The sequence below is a fragment of the Apis florea genome, unplaced genomic scaffold (genome assembly GCF_048593485.1).
Source record: "Apis florea isolate Af1SG1 unplaced genomic scaffold, ASM4859348v1 contig_3367_pilon, whole genome shotgun sequence".
Taxonomy (NCBI): Eukaryota; Metazoa; Arthropoda; class Insecta; order Hymenoptera; family Apidae; genus Apis; species Apis florea.
Window position 1 is genome coordinate 1,432,570 of NW_028256746.1, and position 17,697 is coordinate 1,450,266.

Genomic DNA, 17,697 nt, shown 5'->3' on the forward strand with positions numbered 1-17,697 from the left:
GTTCGACAACCGCGCTTTCTTTTTTTTCCTCCGTCGGTTTCCTCCTCTCTTTCAACCAGTTTCGTTCATCAATAACGGACGATTCCTCGTTTCGATACGTTCGTACGATAATCGTTTCTCGGTATTTTCCCCTATTTTCGAATCTCGAATGGCTGTGATCGGGGTGCATACGCGGTGCTCGTCGAGAGAAGCGAGAGAAAGGATGGATAAAGGATGGAAGGATGGATAAAGTAGACGGTCTGTTTACAAATAGTAGATCGTATATTTACATTACTTAGCGCAAACATATAAAAAAAAAGTGCAGTCGTACACGCATTATGCTCAACGAATAATAACATAAATCGATCGTTCACCATATGCACGAGACGTACACGTAAAATAATAAATTAATCCGTTTAAAAAAAAAAAAAAAGAAGAAGAAGAAGATGAAGGAGAAGAAGGAAGGAAGGAAGGAAGGAGAGAGGGATGAAAGAGGAGAAAGAGGGAGTGGATAGAGGGGGGTGTGCGAGTTGACGTGTTTTATGGCTTGGCAGCATCGTCACTGCGTATTTCTTAACAATGAGCATCTCTCTTAAGCTTATATACGCTCTACTTATTTTACGTATCTGCAATACACCAAGTTATGCATAACCATTTGCCAGGCTAGCTGCGCTATAAAAGTGGAAGAGGGGTTCAAGATTACTCCGAAATACGGAATACCTATACGTATACACGCAGCCGGGTTTTAAACTCGCGTCGATGAGCGCACATGCGAACGTTTTATTATATCTATATGTATATATATATATATATATATATATATCTCTGACCAGTTATTACATTTCTGTGCGCGTGCAACTGCTTATCAACGTGTCGGTCGGCTGGATTTTACTCTCTTCGTATCTTTGGATACTACTACATTATACGCCGTTTATCTCGCCGTTTTAAAGATTGTGGAAAGTCTTTTCGTATTTTGGACCCAATTTAAATTAAAAAAAAACCAATCGATCGAGCGTTAAATATTTTTTCTTCCCGCGTTCATTTTCGCGCGACACAGGAACGAAAACACTTTCCAACTATACTATATACTATAACGTTAAACGAGGATTGTTTCGTGGGTAAAAAAAACGAATTCTAAGGTGAAAGGTTCTACTTAAGAGCGTAACTGAACTGTTTCTATCAAAAGAATTAACGATATCTCGCTCTAAAAGATATAACTCATAACACGGTAAGCCGAGTAACGATGTCTCTACTTTTACTCGCCGGTTACCACGCCTCGAGGCTTTCTAGAAAAGGAAAGGAAAGGAAGGGAGGAAGGGGGGCGGGGGGGAAAGGAGAAAAACTCATCATCCCCCGGCGTGTCTCATCGTGAAACAACGGACTAGATATACGCGTGTCTCCCTGTGTCATTGTCGCAAAGGTATGCAAAACCTGTGTGCATCGGCCGGAGAGCGGAGTGTGCGCGTTTCACTCGCGAAACGAGATCCCCGCGAAAGGTGGGCATCGTTATCGCGAAGCTGGTTCGACCAGCGAGCGCTTCTCTCTGAACTTTCACCTCGATGAAGATTAAAGACGTGGAAGAAGAGCGCGCTGCTCTCGACGATGAAACTTTCCTCGATCTTTTTCTTTTCTTCTTGTTCCTCGAACGGCCGAACACGATCAGTGAAGAAACCAAAAAAGATTGTTGCGAAACGGGCCGTGTCGTTTGTCGCCGATGAGTTCGTCATGGGAGATTCGAAGATTCGTGGAATCGGTCGATTGCCGGTCGACCTCGAAATCGACCCGATGCCGTACGATATCTTTGCTCGCGCGAGAAAGAGTTTTCGTCGTGGAACGCTTCCTTCGAATCGAAACGAGCGGAGGAGTTTTCTTGGCCCTCGTCTGGTCGCGATTAAACTCGAAGCTCGATAAAATCTGCCTTCTTTTTTTCCGCGCGAACAGAGGGAAAGGACAATTGGCAAACGTTCTCGTCCGAGTTGGCCGAAGAATTCGTTTCTTTTTTTCTTCTTCTTCTTTTTTTTTTTTTTTTTGACACGAGCGTATCAAATAATTCGAACGAACTTTCGTTCCGACAACTCCTCCTCTCGAATCGTGATTACGTTCCTCCCCCGTGACGCGATACGAATCTCAAACTTGATGGAACGAAATGGCGCGTAAATTAGCAACCGACGATATCTACCGCGATAAACGAGAAAGATTTACGAAGACTGGTCGCTTCTCTTCGCCACCGATCTTATCTCCTTCCTCGTCGAGTCGCCGTACCGATTGTCGAAGAAGAGAGCAACAGCCTCGTTTCCCGCGGATTCTCGTTCCACCGCGAGTTTCGAGTCTTTCCCAACCTCCTCGTCCTTGCTCGTCCCCCCTCGCGCCTCGTTGTACACCCGTTGCAACTGCTGCGCCTCGGGCCGACCTTGCACCTCCACCACCCGACCTTGGTCGGGCTGCTCGATAGCCGCGAGGATGTCCTGGAGAAGGCCGTTGGACAACACCTGATCGTGCCTTATACTCCCGTCCGAGTTCTCGGCCCCGAATCCCCCGTCCGCCGCTTGTATCTGCAACGTGTACGTCCCCTTCGAGCCCTGCACCTCGAAACCGTCCCCTCCGTTCACCGCGAGACCCTTGGCCGCGAGGGAGAGAGCCTCGCTCCCCTCCTGGGTGTTGAGAAACTGGTCCACCGATTCCTCCGCTCTGGTCCCGCCTGTGACGCTGGCCAGAGACGACGACGACGACGACGACGAGGAGGAGGAGGAAGAAGAGGAAGAGGAGGAGGATGGATCGTGGGGCGCGGAGAGGACCGAGTCGGCGAGCTCGACGACCGAGTGGCTGCTGGACAACGCGTTGTCAGCGGCGTTGTTGTAGGTCGCGATCGGGGCCCCGTAACTGTCCTTGAGATCGACGCTGCTCGGTTGCTGGTAATCGCGCAGGGCGAGGCGATGGCCGGTGGGCGATGATCGGGGAGGAGGGAGATGATCGAGCAGGGGGAGGGCGAAGGCCTGGTCGAGCGGCGTCGCCCCGCTCTCGACCTGGAAACCGCAATCGTGGCCACCACCTGTCGACAACGACGGTAAATTGACTAGCGGGGTGCCGTACGTGGTCGTGACGGCCACGTTGCCCACGGCGTCGTACAAATTGTTCCCGAACCCGGTCGAGGTGGAGACGAAGGAGGTGGCGGGGCCGAAGTTGGGCGCCCCGTACGTCAACACCGGGGACGGGGTGTTGAAGCCGCCGAACGAGAGCGGGGTCCCGTATCGGGCGTTCGGGGCTGCGGCTATCGGCGGCGGGTCGAGGGCGGTATTTTTGAAAGCGAGGGGGGCGTGAAGGGAGGGCAGCTGTTGCCCGTCGACGCCGAACGAGGACGAGGACGACGGGAGGAGGAGGGGAGATTTGACCGAATCGACCGAATGCCTGGATGGCTGGGGAAAGTATCGGTTCAGCAATCCGATCGGCGGCTCGAACTCTCTGAACTTGACGGGTTCCCGGTTCCTGGGCGGGATCAGGGAGGCTGAGGGTGAGAGGGGGTGCCTGAGGGGTCGGTGGTGGTGCTTGTGTAGGGGGGGAGGGGAGGCGTGGAGGGCGAAGGAGGAGAAGGAGGAGGGGTAGGGTCCGTTGGGCGAGTAGGAGGAGGGTGGAGGTGAACCGTAGGAGTCGAAGACGGGGGGCGGTGGCAACGGTATCCCGGACTCGATGGAGTTGGGCTTGAACGGGGCTAGGTGGGGGAGCGGTGGCGGAGGGCCGTAGTTAATGGACGTAGGTGGCGCGTTGACCACCGACAGCTGGACCGACAAATCGTTGTTGTGGAACGCGCGAGGAGCGTCTGCCTCCGTTCCAGGAAGTTTCAGAAGGGGGCCGGCGAGGGGGTCGGAGGGGAGGACGATGGGCGAGGGAACGGTGGGCAACAATTCGAATCCGACGATGGAGAGCGACGGCGGGTGGTGGTCCGCGTTCGTGGCCGCCTCGTACCGCAAATTCACCTGACCTTGTTGCGCGGCGTTGTTCCGACGATCCTCGTGGGGCGGCCTCTCGTTGTGGAACGGCTCGTACTCGGGCAACGGCGGCGGTGGCAAACCTTTGCTGCTGCTCGACCCGGACTTCACCGAGCTCTTCAAGTCTTGAGCCTCCGGGCTGTGGATCGGCACGCCGTAGGAGTCGCTCGGCACGCTCTGCGTGCCCTCCGCGATCCCGTTGCCCGTTCCCGACTGTTGAACGCGCGACGATCCCTCCAACTCGTTGTTGTTGTCGTGCTCGTCGATCGTCGAGGCGCCCCCCTGTTGCCTCGACGACGATCCCGCGATCGGTTGCCACCCGTCGTACTTGATGTCGGGGGGTGTCGGCGGTGCCGGGACGCCGGGCGGGGGGACGACCGGTGGCGGGGGCGGTTGTCCGTGGCTCGGTTGGGAAACGAACTGGACGGCCACCTTTTGGGGGAGCACCTCGTACGTGGTGTCGAACGACAGGGGGATGACGGGGGGGGGCCCGTAGTGTTGCGTGTTGAGTTTGAAGGGCGGGCCGTAGTGGGGTTTCGGCGGCCTGAGCGAGGAGGGGAAGGAGGAATAGGGAGGGCCGTAGTGTTGCTTGGGTGGGCCGTGGTGGTGGAGTTTGAGCGAGGCGTAGGCGAGCTTGGCGGGGAAAGGGGAGAGGGGAGGGGCGAAAGTTTGTTTCAACGGCTTGACGTTTCGCGGGGGTGGGCCGTAGGAGGGCAAGGGCCCGTTCCACACAGGCGGTGGAACGTCGGGCGGAGGTGGAGGGTACACGGGCGTTGGCCCGTGATCGCCGACCAACTCCGGCGGCCCGTACACCGGCGCTGGCCCTTTCGAGCTCGATCCGAGCGGAGGCCCGTACGAATCGTCCGGTGGTGGGCCGTACGAGTTGCTTATCCTCTCGTCGGCCTTGATCTCGTTCCGTTTCTCTTCCTCCCGGTTGTTGGCCACCGTCTGGGACTGCGCTTTGTTCACCACCGCGCGAGCTTGGTGATGCCCGATCAACGACACCACGCAGAGCAGGGAAATTGCCGTCTGGAAATGAAAATCAACGAGAAACCTTTATCGAATTTCCAAGATTCGTTGAGTTTTTTTTCTTTTTCTTTTTTTCTTTAAATCAAATTATGAATCAGTCGAGCACGGTTGACGATCGACCCAACCGATAGAGTGTAACGTAATCGATGAGAATGAGAAAATATATATATATATATATATATTTTCGTCTTTGCAATTTTATTAAAAAAAAAAAAAAAAATCTTTCTTTAAAAGCGAATATAAAGTTGGAGGAATTTCTTCCTCCAGAGTTTTGAGAAATTGGTTCCAATGTGTGACCGGTGTAACGCCTTCTTCTGTTCTAATTAATTGGTTGGAAACATAAGTGTTGCTTGCCTGGTATCGCGGTACACGTTTTACTCGTGCCAACACACATTGTCTAGGGTTCGGAATTGAAGGCCGTGTGAGAGACTTTAAGCTAGTTTACAACCTCGGTTGGCGCAACGCGAGCCACTCATCCCGACGTATGTATGTACGTACGTATGTACGCGAGTATTATGCATTCACTCCCTCCAAGTATTAAACTGCGCGCGCCCGTGATAACCTCGTTAATTACAAAGATGGCGCGATGCTAAAAGAAATTACATTTTCTCTTTAATCCCCGATTGTTCCCAACTAAAATCACCGTGTTATTAAGCGTCGTTCCATTAACACATAAATCCCCTCTTACAGAAGGAAAAAAAAAAAAAAAAAAAGAAAAAATGCAATTCTTTGATCCATTTTAAACGCGTTAAACGAACTTCGTTTCATCGAAGGGTAACGAAGAGTCGACGTTGCTGCGAAAATATTTTTAGCGACGTTAATATTCGAAAGTAGATTAATCGCGTACCACGAGTACTACGTTGTACAAGCGTTGCAAGCGTTGTTGCGAGCGTTGCGAGTTTCGACGAGCGGATGAATGAAAAATTGCAGAAGATATCCTTTTCCATCGAACGTCGAGGAAATTGGCCAAATTTTTTATTACACCGAACAAAAAAATAACTGGAAGCGATTTTACCTTCTCCCCTTTTTTTTTTTTTTTTCCTTTTTCTACGATACGAACAGCCATTCTCCACCCAACAACCAGTTTGTTTTCCATAAAAGATATCAGATACGGGGAGGGGGAAAAGAAGCGGTGCGCAAGTTTGAAGCAGTAAATGTCATCGAGAAACCATTCTTGGAAAAGTCTTAAGTGGCACGATGACCGAGATGCAAGGTTAACATAATATGCCGCACTTTCTCCCAAGTGCATCGAGAAGGAGCGCAAAGAAGAGTATACGAGTATATATCTTATATTTACTCTCGTGTATTTCTAATCAATCTTCTTCCAGATCTTAGAATCGTGCATCGTCGTTGATTCGTGTTTGCAATCGTTCGCGATCGTTCGTTTCTTTTCACATTTTTCGTTCCACGTGATCGTTTTAAGAGTTTCAAGATAAAATCCATAAAACGTTCAACAATTTTATAAAAAAAAAAATTTAAATGTCACGCGAATTTCAGTATTTTTTTTTCTTTCTTTTTTTTTTTTTTTTTTTTTACAAATTTATCCATCTACCCCGCACAACAAGTCGCGCGAAAATACCGTAACGTATAGATGAAATCTATGTAAATACGTATCCATCCTCGTTCGCTTTATCTTCGTAAATGTAAAATATCTTTCTTCCGTGTCGCACAATTTTATGAATGTTTAATCGAAATACTTCCTTTCCGCGACAGACAGAAACTTGTCAAAAAATTGTGCGCGGATTTATTATTTTCCCGATTAGATCCTCCGCGCGCGTGCTATATCTTTCTCCTCTTCCTTTTTTACGCGCGAATAAAAAAATCACATTTATTTGCTCCTATCCTGCGACCAACGTTGACGCGGACGAATTGGAATCGTGGCAACTTTCCTATTCTTCGTGAGAACCAGTTCCTCGTCTCGCATTCATCGAAAAAACTCACCTTCCATCAATTCCGAATGAAACGAATTCGTGCCTTGGGAAGAATTTCGTCGAATCGAAATCCGGGCCCAAGCCCCCAATTATAAGAATCGTGATTTTCTCGTGGCGTAAGAACTAAATCTCGATTGAAAAAATTCATCCCACTCGTGGTGTTTAGGTTTGGCCCGATCTTCAGTTCACGAGTTCCACTCGTGTTATTCGTGTTTGGGCCGAAATCCGGGCCGAAAGCGGTAGAACGCTTTGCAACGTAGATTGCAAGAATCGTGGTTTTTCTCGTGGCGTAAGAACTAAATCTCGATTGAAAAAATTCATTTCTACGAGTCCCACTCGTGCCATTCGTGTTTGGGCCGAAATTGTCATCGTGATAATACGGGAAGAGGTTAATCGATCCCATTCGATGAACGCGAGATTAGCGTGTCGCGCGACAGGTACGCGTGAGACAAGTAGGCCTTGTCGTCAAACGCAAATTTAGCGCGCAAAAGTGAGGAAAAAGAAGGTCGGGTAAACGTTCGCTCGCCTAACTTTCCTGCGTCAAACGCATTTCACCGCGCTCGTAAGTTTGCACCAAGCCTTCGAGATAATTAATTGCGAAAGAGGAGAGGGGAGAATTTATCCACGGGAGGAAATAATACTAGAAACGGCGCGAGATAATCGGTTCGAACGATGAGAAGTATGCGAAAGACGAGGGGAAAAAGAAAGAAAGGGAACGAGATCGAAGGAAAATTAGGATATAGACGAGGATTTGTCGACGCGAGGAGATGATTCGTTACGTGGCGCGTGGCGAAATAAAGTTCAATTAAATTTCATCTTCGGATTGAAATTTTTCGCGAGAGGGGGGAGTTTTTCAAGTTAGATTAAACAACTTGAAAGTACGCAATCACACCCGAGGTTGAGGAAAAAAAAAAAAAGAAAAAAAAAAAGAAAAAAAAAAGCTTCTGTAAACAGTTTTACCAAGTTTGATCGAAATCTAATTGGTAGATTATTCGGAAAGTTGTATCAGATTTATTAAGAAAAAGAATCTAGAATGGTTTCCGCAAACAATTTCGCAAAGTTTGATCGAAATGTAATTGCTAGGTTACTCGGCAAGTCCCGTTAGATTTATTAAAAAAAAAAAAAAAAGAGAATCTAGAATCGTTTGCGCGAACGGTCTAAATTTGTTGGACCCTAATTGGACAAATTTGATGAACGAAAGACTCGTAATAAATCTGAACGTGCTCGCCATTTTAAAGAAATAGAAAGAAAAAAATGCAATTAATACGCGCTAATTATTATCTTAACAGTAAAAAAATTACTCGAATATAACTGCAACAGTTTCGAATAATTATTATTATTATTATTATTATTATCGCTTTGCTCGAAATTATTGTTGCTCGAAATTCATTTTCTAATATTTCTCTCACTATATCCAAATATATCATCGTCCACAATATCTTCTTCCCTATCACGTAAATAATAGTTAGTTCTGAACGCGGCCTCTTTCCGCGTATCACTTTCACGCAGATAGGCAGACTTAACGAAGCGCGCAATAGTTTACACGCAGGTAGGCTGCAGTCGAGAATCGGACGATCGAGCGCATCGACGACCACGTAGGCAGACTAGGTCGAACACCCTCCTTCGTATGTGCATATACAGTCATGCATTCGAACCGCGTGGATGAACGTAACGTAACAATGGAACACGTCGCTTGTTATCGAACGACGTACGATTCACTGAAAATTTCGATCTTTATTCCATCCTTCCTTCCTTCCATCTTTCGATGTACGCGATCATCCTCGTATCATCCAACCCTACGCATATTCCCTCGCGAAATGCACTCGCGATTTTAAAAGGGAATCGAAAAATCGCTCGCGTAAAGGAAAAAGGAAAATGTAGATCATCGATTAAAGGATTGAATTGTGAAGGAATATGGGAAGATATGAAACACGGTTGCGTAAAAGTTAACGTTTAACGTTTGCGTTTCGAGCTGTTGCTTCGAGGAACACGTGGTAATCTTTTTTTTTTTTTTTTTTGTTTTTTGCGGTTGATTGCAAAAGCAGTGAGTTGACGTGGCATGTGCTAACTAAAACGTATGTGTAATGTTTACCTAACAGTTTGACCAATAATGAATTTCAACGCGGTTCCACGTATAAAAATTTGTTTTCTCGCTTCTGAAGTGACGAAATTTTTATCGCCAAGATAAAAGGAGCGTAAATATCGAAGGTTAAAGGAGATAGTAATCGGCCGTGCCGATCGAAAGACTGGAAGAATCTATAAACTTGTTCGACTTGTTAATTTTTAACGCAGCGCATTTGTTCCGTCAGACCTGTTAAAGTCTTGAAGAGTCACCGGTTTCCGCTCGGTTGATTTACACGGTTCTTTGGGAAACACGTGCATCTTTGTTAATCGTTAAGCAACAAGATATCGAACAATAGCCGAAGATGAAAGATTATTGAAATTCGCGAATACGTTTTTCTTTTTTTAACGATATATTTCTCGCGTATCAACCGTCATCGTTCAGATTCGAAAGTGCTTCGATCGCTTTTTACGCTTGTAAAATTTCTCTAATTATATTTTAATACCTCGCCATCATCCCTACGCCAACAATTATCCGCCGATTACGAACGTCAAACTGCAATCTATACTTGCTTTCTATACTTTCATACCTTAATTGAAGAGCAAAAGGCTATAATCACTTTCATCACGTTTTAGTTAGCCTCATAATGTTGATGCAACAGCGCGCCAAGGAACTGTAACATTGTGTATGGTTAATTCAATCGTTAATAGTATTTTCTTTTCCCCCCTTTTTTTTTTTTACTTTCAAGTTAAAGAAAACGATTTCGTTAATCCACGTTTCTAGAGTTTCACTTTTTGTTTGATATTTTTTTCGACCGTCTCAGTCCAAATAATAACCGATATTTTTCCTTTATGTGATATTACGAGTTGATAAAAAGTTGACGCCCTTAAAAAACCGATATTCACGAGTTTTTGAAGATTCTTGTCGAAAGAAGAAACCAATTAAGAATATTAAAAGACGGCAAGAAACCTGCAATTATTCAATCTTTGGCTCAAAAATCGTCGCTGTGCAATTATATAACAGTAATAATGAATACGCTCCTGCCATCTAGGCTACGTTTTACAATTTACGCCCCCATTTTTCACGCGGAATTTTAATTCAAACTTTAGCGCCGTTGCTATTCTTGAAACTACATTTTCTCTCTCTCTCTCTCTCTCTCTCTCTCTCTCTCTCTCTCTCTCTCTCTAGTTAAATTTTGAGCAAAATTTTCCAAAAATTTCGAAGAATATCTGAAAAAAGTAAACACTTTGTCGTTCGATCGATTAAAAGAAAAAGAAAAGAAAAGAAAAATACGCATCGAATACCTCAACTTTTCTCGATCGAAATCCAAAGCCAAATCCAAAAAAAAAAAAAAAAAAAAAAAAAGAACGACACGTCGAAATAAAAATTCGGGGGAGAAGTAGAAGAACGACAACAACTTGTCAAACGTTTTTTGCTCGCTTGCCACGACTATTCTCTTCCGCGACGAAAGTTGTTCCGCTCAGACAGCGTTTCGAATTCGTGCGCCGCGAGATCGCAGATATCCATCAAGGCTCTCTTCCTTCCTCTCTCCACCCCCCACCCCCCCTCCCTCATCTTGATCGCTTGGAACGAAGGAAGGGAAGAAACGGGAGGGAGGGAGGGAGGGAGGAGAGAGAGAGAGAGAGAGAGAGAGAGAGAGAGAAACTCGAATATTCCTTCCTCGCGTCTTCGAAGCAGTGACGAACGACACAACGGATCGTGAATGAAATGAGAAAAAAAAAAAAAAAAGAAAAATCGATCGTCATCGAGCGAGCATAGATCCACCTACCTTTCCTCGTAGCATGGTTGCATCCGTGCACTTGTGTATACGCACAAAAAAAAAAAATTCTTGCTTCCTTCGTGTTCTTCTTCTTCTTCTTCTTCTTCCTCTCCTCCTTCTCTTCCTCCTCCTCTTCTCGTCGACGACACACCGGAGGAAAAAGAAAAAGAAGGAATGAACGGGGGGAGGGGGCGGGAGGCGGGAGAAAGAAAAGAAAAAAAGGGAAAGAAAGAAAGAAAGAAAGAAAGAAAGAAAGGAGAAGGAAGATTTTTCCCTCGACGATTTTTCCTCGAACGACGTTTCAATCGAACACGGTACTCTCGTGTCGCGTGGTGCACACCATCCTGACACACTCTTCAACCTCGGCAGTCAACCTCTTTGACGGAGGAAGCCCACGACTCCGTCACTACTAACACAAAAAATGCTCGGTCTCGTATGAACACTCCGCTTATATAGACTCTGAGAGAGGGGTACCGGTCGGGAGGAATTCTCGGCTGAGCTTGTTGGGCAAATCGAGGAAACGACAAGGGGCCGAGAGAGGAGAGAGAGAAGGGGGAGAGGGAGGGAGTGAGAGCGCGAGAAGTAATGAACAGAGACGGGGGAAAGGGAGTGGGAAGGAGGGAGGGAGGGAGGGAGGAAGAGAGTTGGCGGCGATGTTCAGGAGGAGAGGACAGAGAGAGGGGGAGTCCTCACACATCGGTTAAAAATTCTCTTTGCAGAGAAAGTAGGCTAGCCCTGTCTCTCCTCCCTGGCGAGGAGGAAAGATGCGTTGGATCGGTGGCGGTTGGAACATGTAAAATTATATCGATCAACTTTCTTCGCCGCACGAACTTCTTCCTTATGGACCAACCTTGGCCGTCGAGATCGTAAGTGTAAGGAAAGTTGCCGGTTCGATGATCTAATGTTACCTGTTTCCGTATATTCCTTAATTCCTTTCAATTTTCAATAAGAGAATATTCGGATGTTTAATTTTTCCGTAAAATGTAATAAAATTCACGCGATGTAACTTTCGAAATTTGTATTGGTGTTTTCTATTACGTCTTGATAAAAGGAAAGGAAGAAAAAAAAGGAAAGGAATTAATGTTATAACTTGAAATAACTTTCTTGGAATAAAAATATTCCTGTGTTGCATTTCAACTCACGACTCACACACGTTCGAAGCGAAAGAATTTGAAAAGTTGACTTTGTGTCAACTTTTATCGAGACCGAGATATCGAAATAAAAAAAAAATATTACTCGCAAGACTTTGCGAGGAAAAATTTGTACGCATCGGTAAGAATTATCAATTATTACGATTCGAGTCGTAACTTTTTCGTATCGCATTTCTACATCGCTTTATTACATCGAATCGTGTCGTTATCGTACAAATTCACACATGTTTTATAAAAACATGTGTCGACAAATTTCGTCGATCTCTTAAAACTATAACAAATAAAACCAAGATCGTTCGATTTCTTACGATCTCTTTATCGAAAAATAAATTCTGACTAAAAACCTCGGTGTTAATTACGACGAAACGGCAACGCAATTCTCGCGCGAAGGAAGCACAATGAATTAGAAACGCGACCCGTTTCGCACGTCAAAATCGAAGTGAACACGGTGCGCGTAATTCGGTTCACCCATCTCTCGTAGCCAAAAGGCTTGCAACCTTCGATTACGAGTGAAATTCAACTGGTGTAAGAGGTTGCAGACCCGGTTACGCGTACAGACTCGCTTCCGGTTCTGTCTTGTGTACACACTTTGAATAACGTAACGCGCCTCTCTTTCCGCTTCTACTTGTGCAAACTGCGAATTGCGCGTAACGTGCAACGCAACGCGCCTTCCTTCACTTAATTAACGAAACGCGGCCTATACACGTATATTTCACAAAATTCGTACACGTTGTTCTCGACGTTGTTGCGTCGAGCGCACGTTTTCAACGCCATCCTGCGCGTCCCTGAAACAATTCGCGGATCGGTTGGTCAGATTTATCATTTTTCTCTTCCAAAATGTAACCAAATTCTCACGCTTTTGTCTTTGATAATAATAATAATAATGCATCGATACTATTCGATTTCGAGTGGCTCGGATGATCTATCCCGAAAAACTTTCGCTATAACCTACTGTTGATATTATATTCGAGATCGAAGTTTCTCCATATTCGATTAATTCTAAATTCTTATTGAAAACGCTTATTAAAAATTGATCGAATATTTCTTCTGATGTTCAAAGAAAGATGATCCAGGAATGCTTTTCGATCCCTTTCCCTCTTCTCGACGATTAAAATCGTTCATTTCTTTTTTTTAAATCAAACGCGAAAAATATATAGAAATGCGAAAAGCAGAGAATTTTTCAGCAGTAGCCCATTAAACGAGCGATCGATTCTCAGACAGAGAGGATAAAAGGTCAAAGTTGGGGGATTAATCCGTGGCTCGTCCAAAGACGCGGAGAAGAGGAGAGGCGTAGTTTCCGGCCGCGTGCATGCGAGACGAGGGCTCGCGTGTATATCTCTGCGCAGCCCCATTCACCTCCATTACGTTGACATCAATAATTCAGCGCAAAAGTGCCGCCCCTCGCGGGCCTCGCTTTGCACGCCCGTCCACCAGATGCATCCGTCGGCCTGCCTTCGCCGAAACCTCGAAAAAAAAAAGAAAAAAAAGAGCCGCGAAACAAAATTGTCTGCGCAAAAAAAAAAAAAAAAAAGGCGACGATCTTTATCGACCTTTATTTTTATCTAACCGAATACGTTTCTTCGTTTTGCGTCGTTTGACGATTCGTATTCGCGTAATTTAAGCAAATAAAAGCGAACGTATCGATCGATGACGTATTTACGACGCGAGAGAATACTTTTTTGAAAGTATTTTTGTTAAGAACTTAAGAACTTAGGCGATTGGATCGAGGAATTTTCCCGAGTGGATTTATTTAACACGTGTTTTGGAAAACGATAGTGGAAAATTAACGCGAAGATGTTTGGATAATAGAAACGAGGAGGTTAAATAAATTTTTTTTACGATTTACGCAACGAAAGTAAGCGTAAATTGATATTCGAGAACATCGAGCGGAGACGAGTCGGATAAATTTTTATTATATCGAGGTAATTTTTTCCAATTATAAATTATGCGGTATATTTAGTTTTCTCTGTTTAAATCCAATAATTATTCGTGGAAGACGGAGAATGCCACTCAAACAAGTCAGGTTTCACCACAGGTAAATATCGATATAAATAAATCGTCGTATAAATTTCAAGATCCGCGTATAATTTCCAAACCTTTCTCAACTATTTCGCGTCTAAACTACATTTAAGAAAGAAAGGAAGGAAGGAAGGAAGGAAGAGAGAATGTTCCAAAACTAAAACTAACTCGTTTATTATATTCCCTCCCCTAAATTTTAAGCGAGCGGCTTAAAATAAACACGCTTAACACACAACAGCGTGACGTGCGCAAAGTTGAATTACAAAGCGCGAGGCAAATTGGTATCTCTGTTGGCCGCAAAGAGGTAAGTGTTCCACGCGAAATGAATCACGCGAGAGAAGAGTTCGCGTTCCAAACTTTCACTGCGCCTCCTCGATCCTCTCGTACGTGTATTACATACCCGTGACCAAAAACCTGTTGGACGAAATCTACGAAAACAAGCTTTAGGATAAAAACTCGTTGGCCGAAAGATATTGGGAAACGATTCGGGGGGGGGGGGGGGAGAGGAGATAAATCGAAACCAACACTTTCTCGTGAACGAAAACTCTCGTGCCTGTAAACTCGTGTCGTTTGGCCCAGAAATTTTCGCTGAATATTCAAGAGGCCGCGTCCCTTCCCTTTCACGCTCAAGGCCCCCACGTGTGGAGAACAATCCGTCTCGCAGCCAAGGTGAAGGTAGAATCGAGTCGAGCTCCACGGTCAAGTTGAACCTCGTGTATCGAGGAGTTGAAATTTTTAGGGTCAACGTCGAGTGGAATGCGCGGCAGGTGCGGCAGCATCTCGAACTTTCTTCTTTTCTTCTCCTCCTGTTCGGCCAAAAGAAATCGTCGAACGAGAAGAAAACGTTTCTTCGGGAAAGAATTCTTATCGACGAGAGATCTAATCTGATAGATTGTTAAGAGAAGAGGGATCGAAGAGATTGGAGATGGTACGATCATGGTTGGCCCAAGGGGTAAATTTGTTAAATCAATATATAGGGGAGAGGAGGGATGGTAGCGCGGATTAATTAGGAGGAAATTATTATGATATCGGAAAATCTGGTAAACACCGAGTCATTTATCAGAGGCTGTTGCCTTGTCGCACCTGATCTCGCCGGCTAAACGAGGTAAATGTGGATGGTTGGATACACGAGAGAGCGCAGCTGCTATCCAATTCGGTTTAGTTTAGGTATCGACGAGTTAAGGACTCGAATTAACATCGTGTTCGGCTCACGTCTTGGTAAAAGTACGTGCTGACACCGACGAAACGTTGTTTCTGTTGACGCCAAATAACGTCGCGAAAAAAAAGAAAAAAAAAAAGGGAAAAGAATCTCGTTCTCCTCGGACGGATGGAAATTTTTGGACATCGAGCCCCCTGCTGAGTTGACGACGTTTCTTGTTATCGACGTGTTTCTCTTCTTCCCCCTCCCCCACTCCTTATTAATTCGAATATTCGCAAATTCGAATATCGTTTCCGTTTCCGTCGCGAGTCTTTCTTCTTCGTTCATTGCATTAACCTCTCGTTACGAGTTAAGAGATGGAGGATGGATATTTTCAGGATGAACAGTTTAGAGATACGTGGACAGTTATGAGTAGGGAAAAAAATTTGCAAGTTTTATATCTCGGCCTCGGATATCGAATTAATTAATAAAAATTATTGGAAATAATTGGCAGGGACCAGTTCCTTCCTTCGTTTTCTATGTGAAATAAAAAAAAAAAAGAGAAGAAGAAGGAAAAAAGGGAGGGGGAGGGGGGGAGGAAACACGATGAATACGTAATGGTATAAATTAACATATTCAGGAATATGCACGCACGCGTTGTTTCAACCACGTAGAGAAGGGACGTGGCTCGCGAGAGCCCGCCAGTTTTGCGACTCTCAGGAAAAAGGAAATAACGCCGGAGGTGGAGGCATTTCCCCTCCATAAATTCGTCCTCGTAAAAAAGGCGGGCAAGGAATTTTTGCAACACGGTGTTCCCGCGTATGATCGAGCGTTGTAACGAGGGCATTCGAGGGCGTCGCGACCCAACAATGCAATTCCTCGCATCAAGTGCTCGCTCGAGCCTCGTAGCTCGTTTCCGTTTACTTCGATCCCATAAATTAAACAAATATGGAAGAATCGTATACCGTACACCCACCCGTTTCGCTCAACAATTTGCACAAGGGACGCATAAGTTAGAGAGGGTGTATGTATACGAATGTTTATTGAGAAGGGCGAAATATCCTCGAGAAGAAATAAGGGAGAGGAAAAAAAAAAAAAGAAAAAGAAAGAAAAGTGGAAAATGAAAAATTCGTGTTTCGAGATGAAATTGTTCCAACTAATTTCTAATTGAACAGGAATGAATAGGAGGTTGTTCCAGAGGCGTGAAAATAAAGAGAAAGAAATGTAGAAATTAATTCTTTTCGCAACTTCTCGACTCGACGCGATTTCAATCCTCTGCAAAGCAAGGACTTAAAAAATTGCGTTCTACGTTATAGATTAACCGTAGATCCAATGGGAAATTAGGTTAATTTCGCTCGCTCAGTTGAAAAGTTTCCCTATACCGACTTTTGATTCCCTCGAAAACATTATAATTAATATAATTAACTTATTAATTCGAACGATCTCGAACGTTGGTGTATAAATATTTTCTTTCTTCACCGCGAATATTTCCCGCAAACAACTGATCGAAACTAAAAAACTTGACCCCTCGTTAACGTTTTTTTTTTTTCTTTTCTTTTCTTTCCTTCGTCGTCAACAATATATCGGGTAATGACGCGGGCGCGAAATTGGTTTGATGTCGGCCATTATCGGAGAAAGTTTACAGCGTTCGTGTTTTACCGGAGTTTATCACCCAGCTTGCCTCCTCCTCCTCCCCCACCCCCTCCTCGCCCGTCCGTCTATCATCTACTTGGTTCTACTCAGCCAGTCGCGCCGGTTAAGGTACTTTTATTCCCCGGTCGGAGACCGTTTCCCAGACCGTTCGAATTTCGTTTCTCACGTGAATGACCGTTCTTCCATTCGAAATCGCCAGACCATTCGTCCATCCTTCGACTTTGCCTCCCTGTTTACGGAGTTGTTGCAAACTTGGGCCGACGTCATGATTCGGCGAACGGGATAATTAATTCGATTCAGCATGCCGTTTACGTGATGTCACGGATATCTTTCGGTCTTTGAATCATTGGTTAAAATATTACCGTCCAACGATGGAAACCTTTGTTCTCGATTCGTGGAACGGCCTCGAACGAGTCGTTCGAACGAATCTTAAATTATTCGAAATTTAAGTTTTCTCTTCGCTTCGATCGGATCTTACATCGATTCTTACGCGGCTTGCTTCGAAAGTCGAGAGTGCGTCAGCTGTCGGCCAGGAAGCGACTCCGCAACCGGTGGCATTCTTGGCCGGCGCGGTTTTCGGCGTTCGATCGAAATTTACAATTTAAAAACCTTGCTTTTCACCGTGCTCCAATGAATCATCGGCCGAAATCTTGGTGTATCGTACGACTCGAAAGAACGAACGGCAGGAGACGTTATTCTCGAGAGGGATTTTAATTTTAAAAAACTTGGGATATTCAACCCTGCAAATTATCCTTTGCCGCGATATCCGCTCCATTTGGGGTGGATACTCCATTACGTTGAAATCAGATGAATGAAAGTGAAAGCGTACGCGTGGCTTGGTAACCTTGATACGCGTTTATGAATGGAGTTAAAATTGTCTCGATTTATTTCGTTTAACCTTTCTGATCTCATCTATGTCGAACAGGATAGGCGCGCGAAAAACTTTACCCAAAATTGTTTTCTCTTATTCTT

At 45.2% G+C, this 17,697-nt stretch overlaps 1 protein-coding gene across 1 annotated transcript; it reads right to left on the reverse strand.

The window, feature by feature from the left end:
* Positions 1–242: 242 nt before the first annotated feature.
* Positions 243–11,189, reverse strand: LOC105735997 (uncharacterized). Its single transcript, XM_086911777.1, has 2 exons — positions 10,774–11,189; positions 243–4,991 (listed from the first exon to the last, which is right to left on the reverse strand). Exons 1-2 carry the CDS (start codon positions 10,786–10,788, stop codon positions 2,178–2,180), a joined length of 2,829 nt encoding a protein of 942 aa, XP_086767903.1. The 5' UTR covers positions 10,789–11,189; the 3' UTR covers positions 243–2,177.
* Between the last annotated feature and the right edge of the window lie 6,508 nt (positions 11,190–17,697).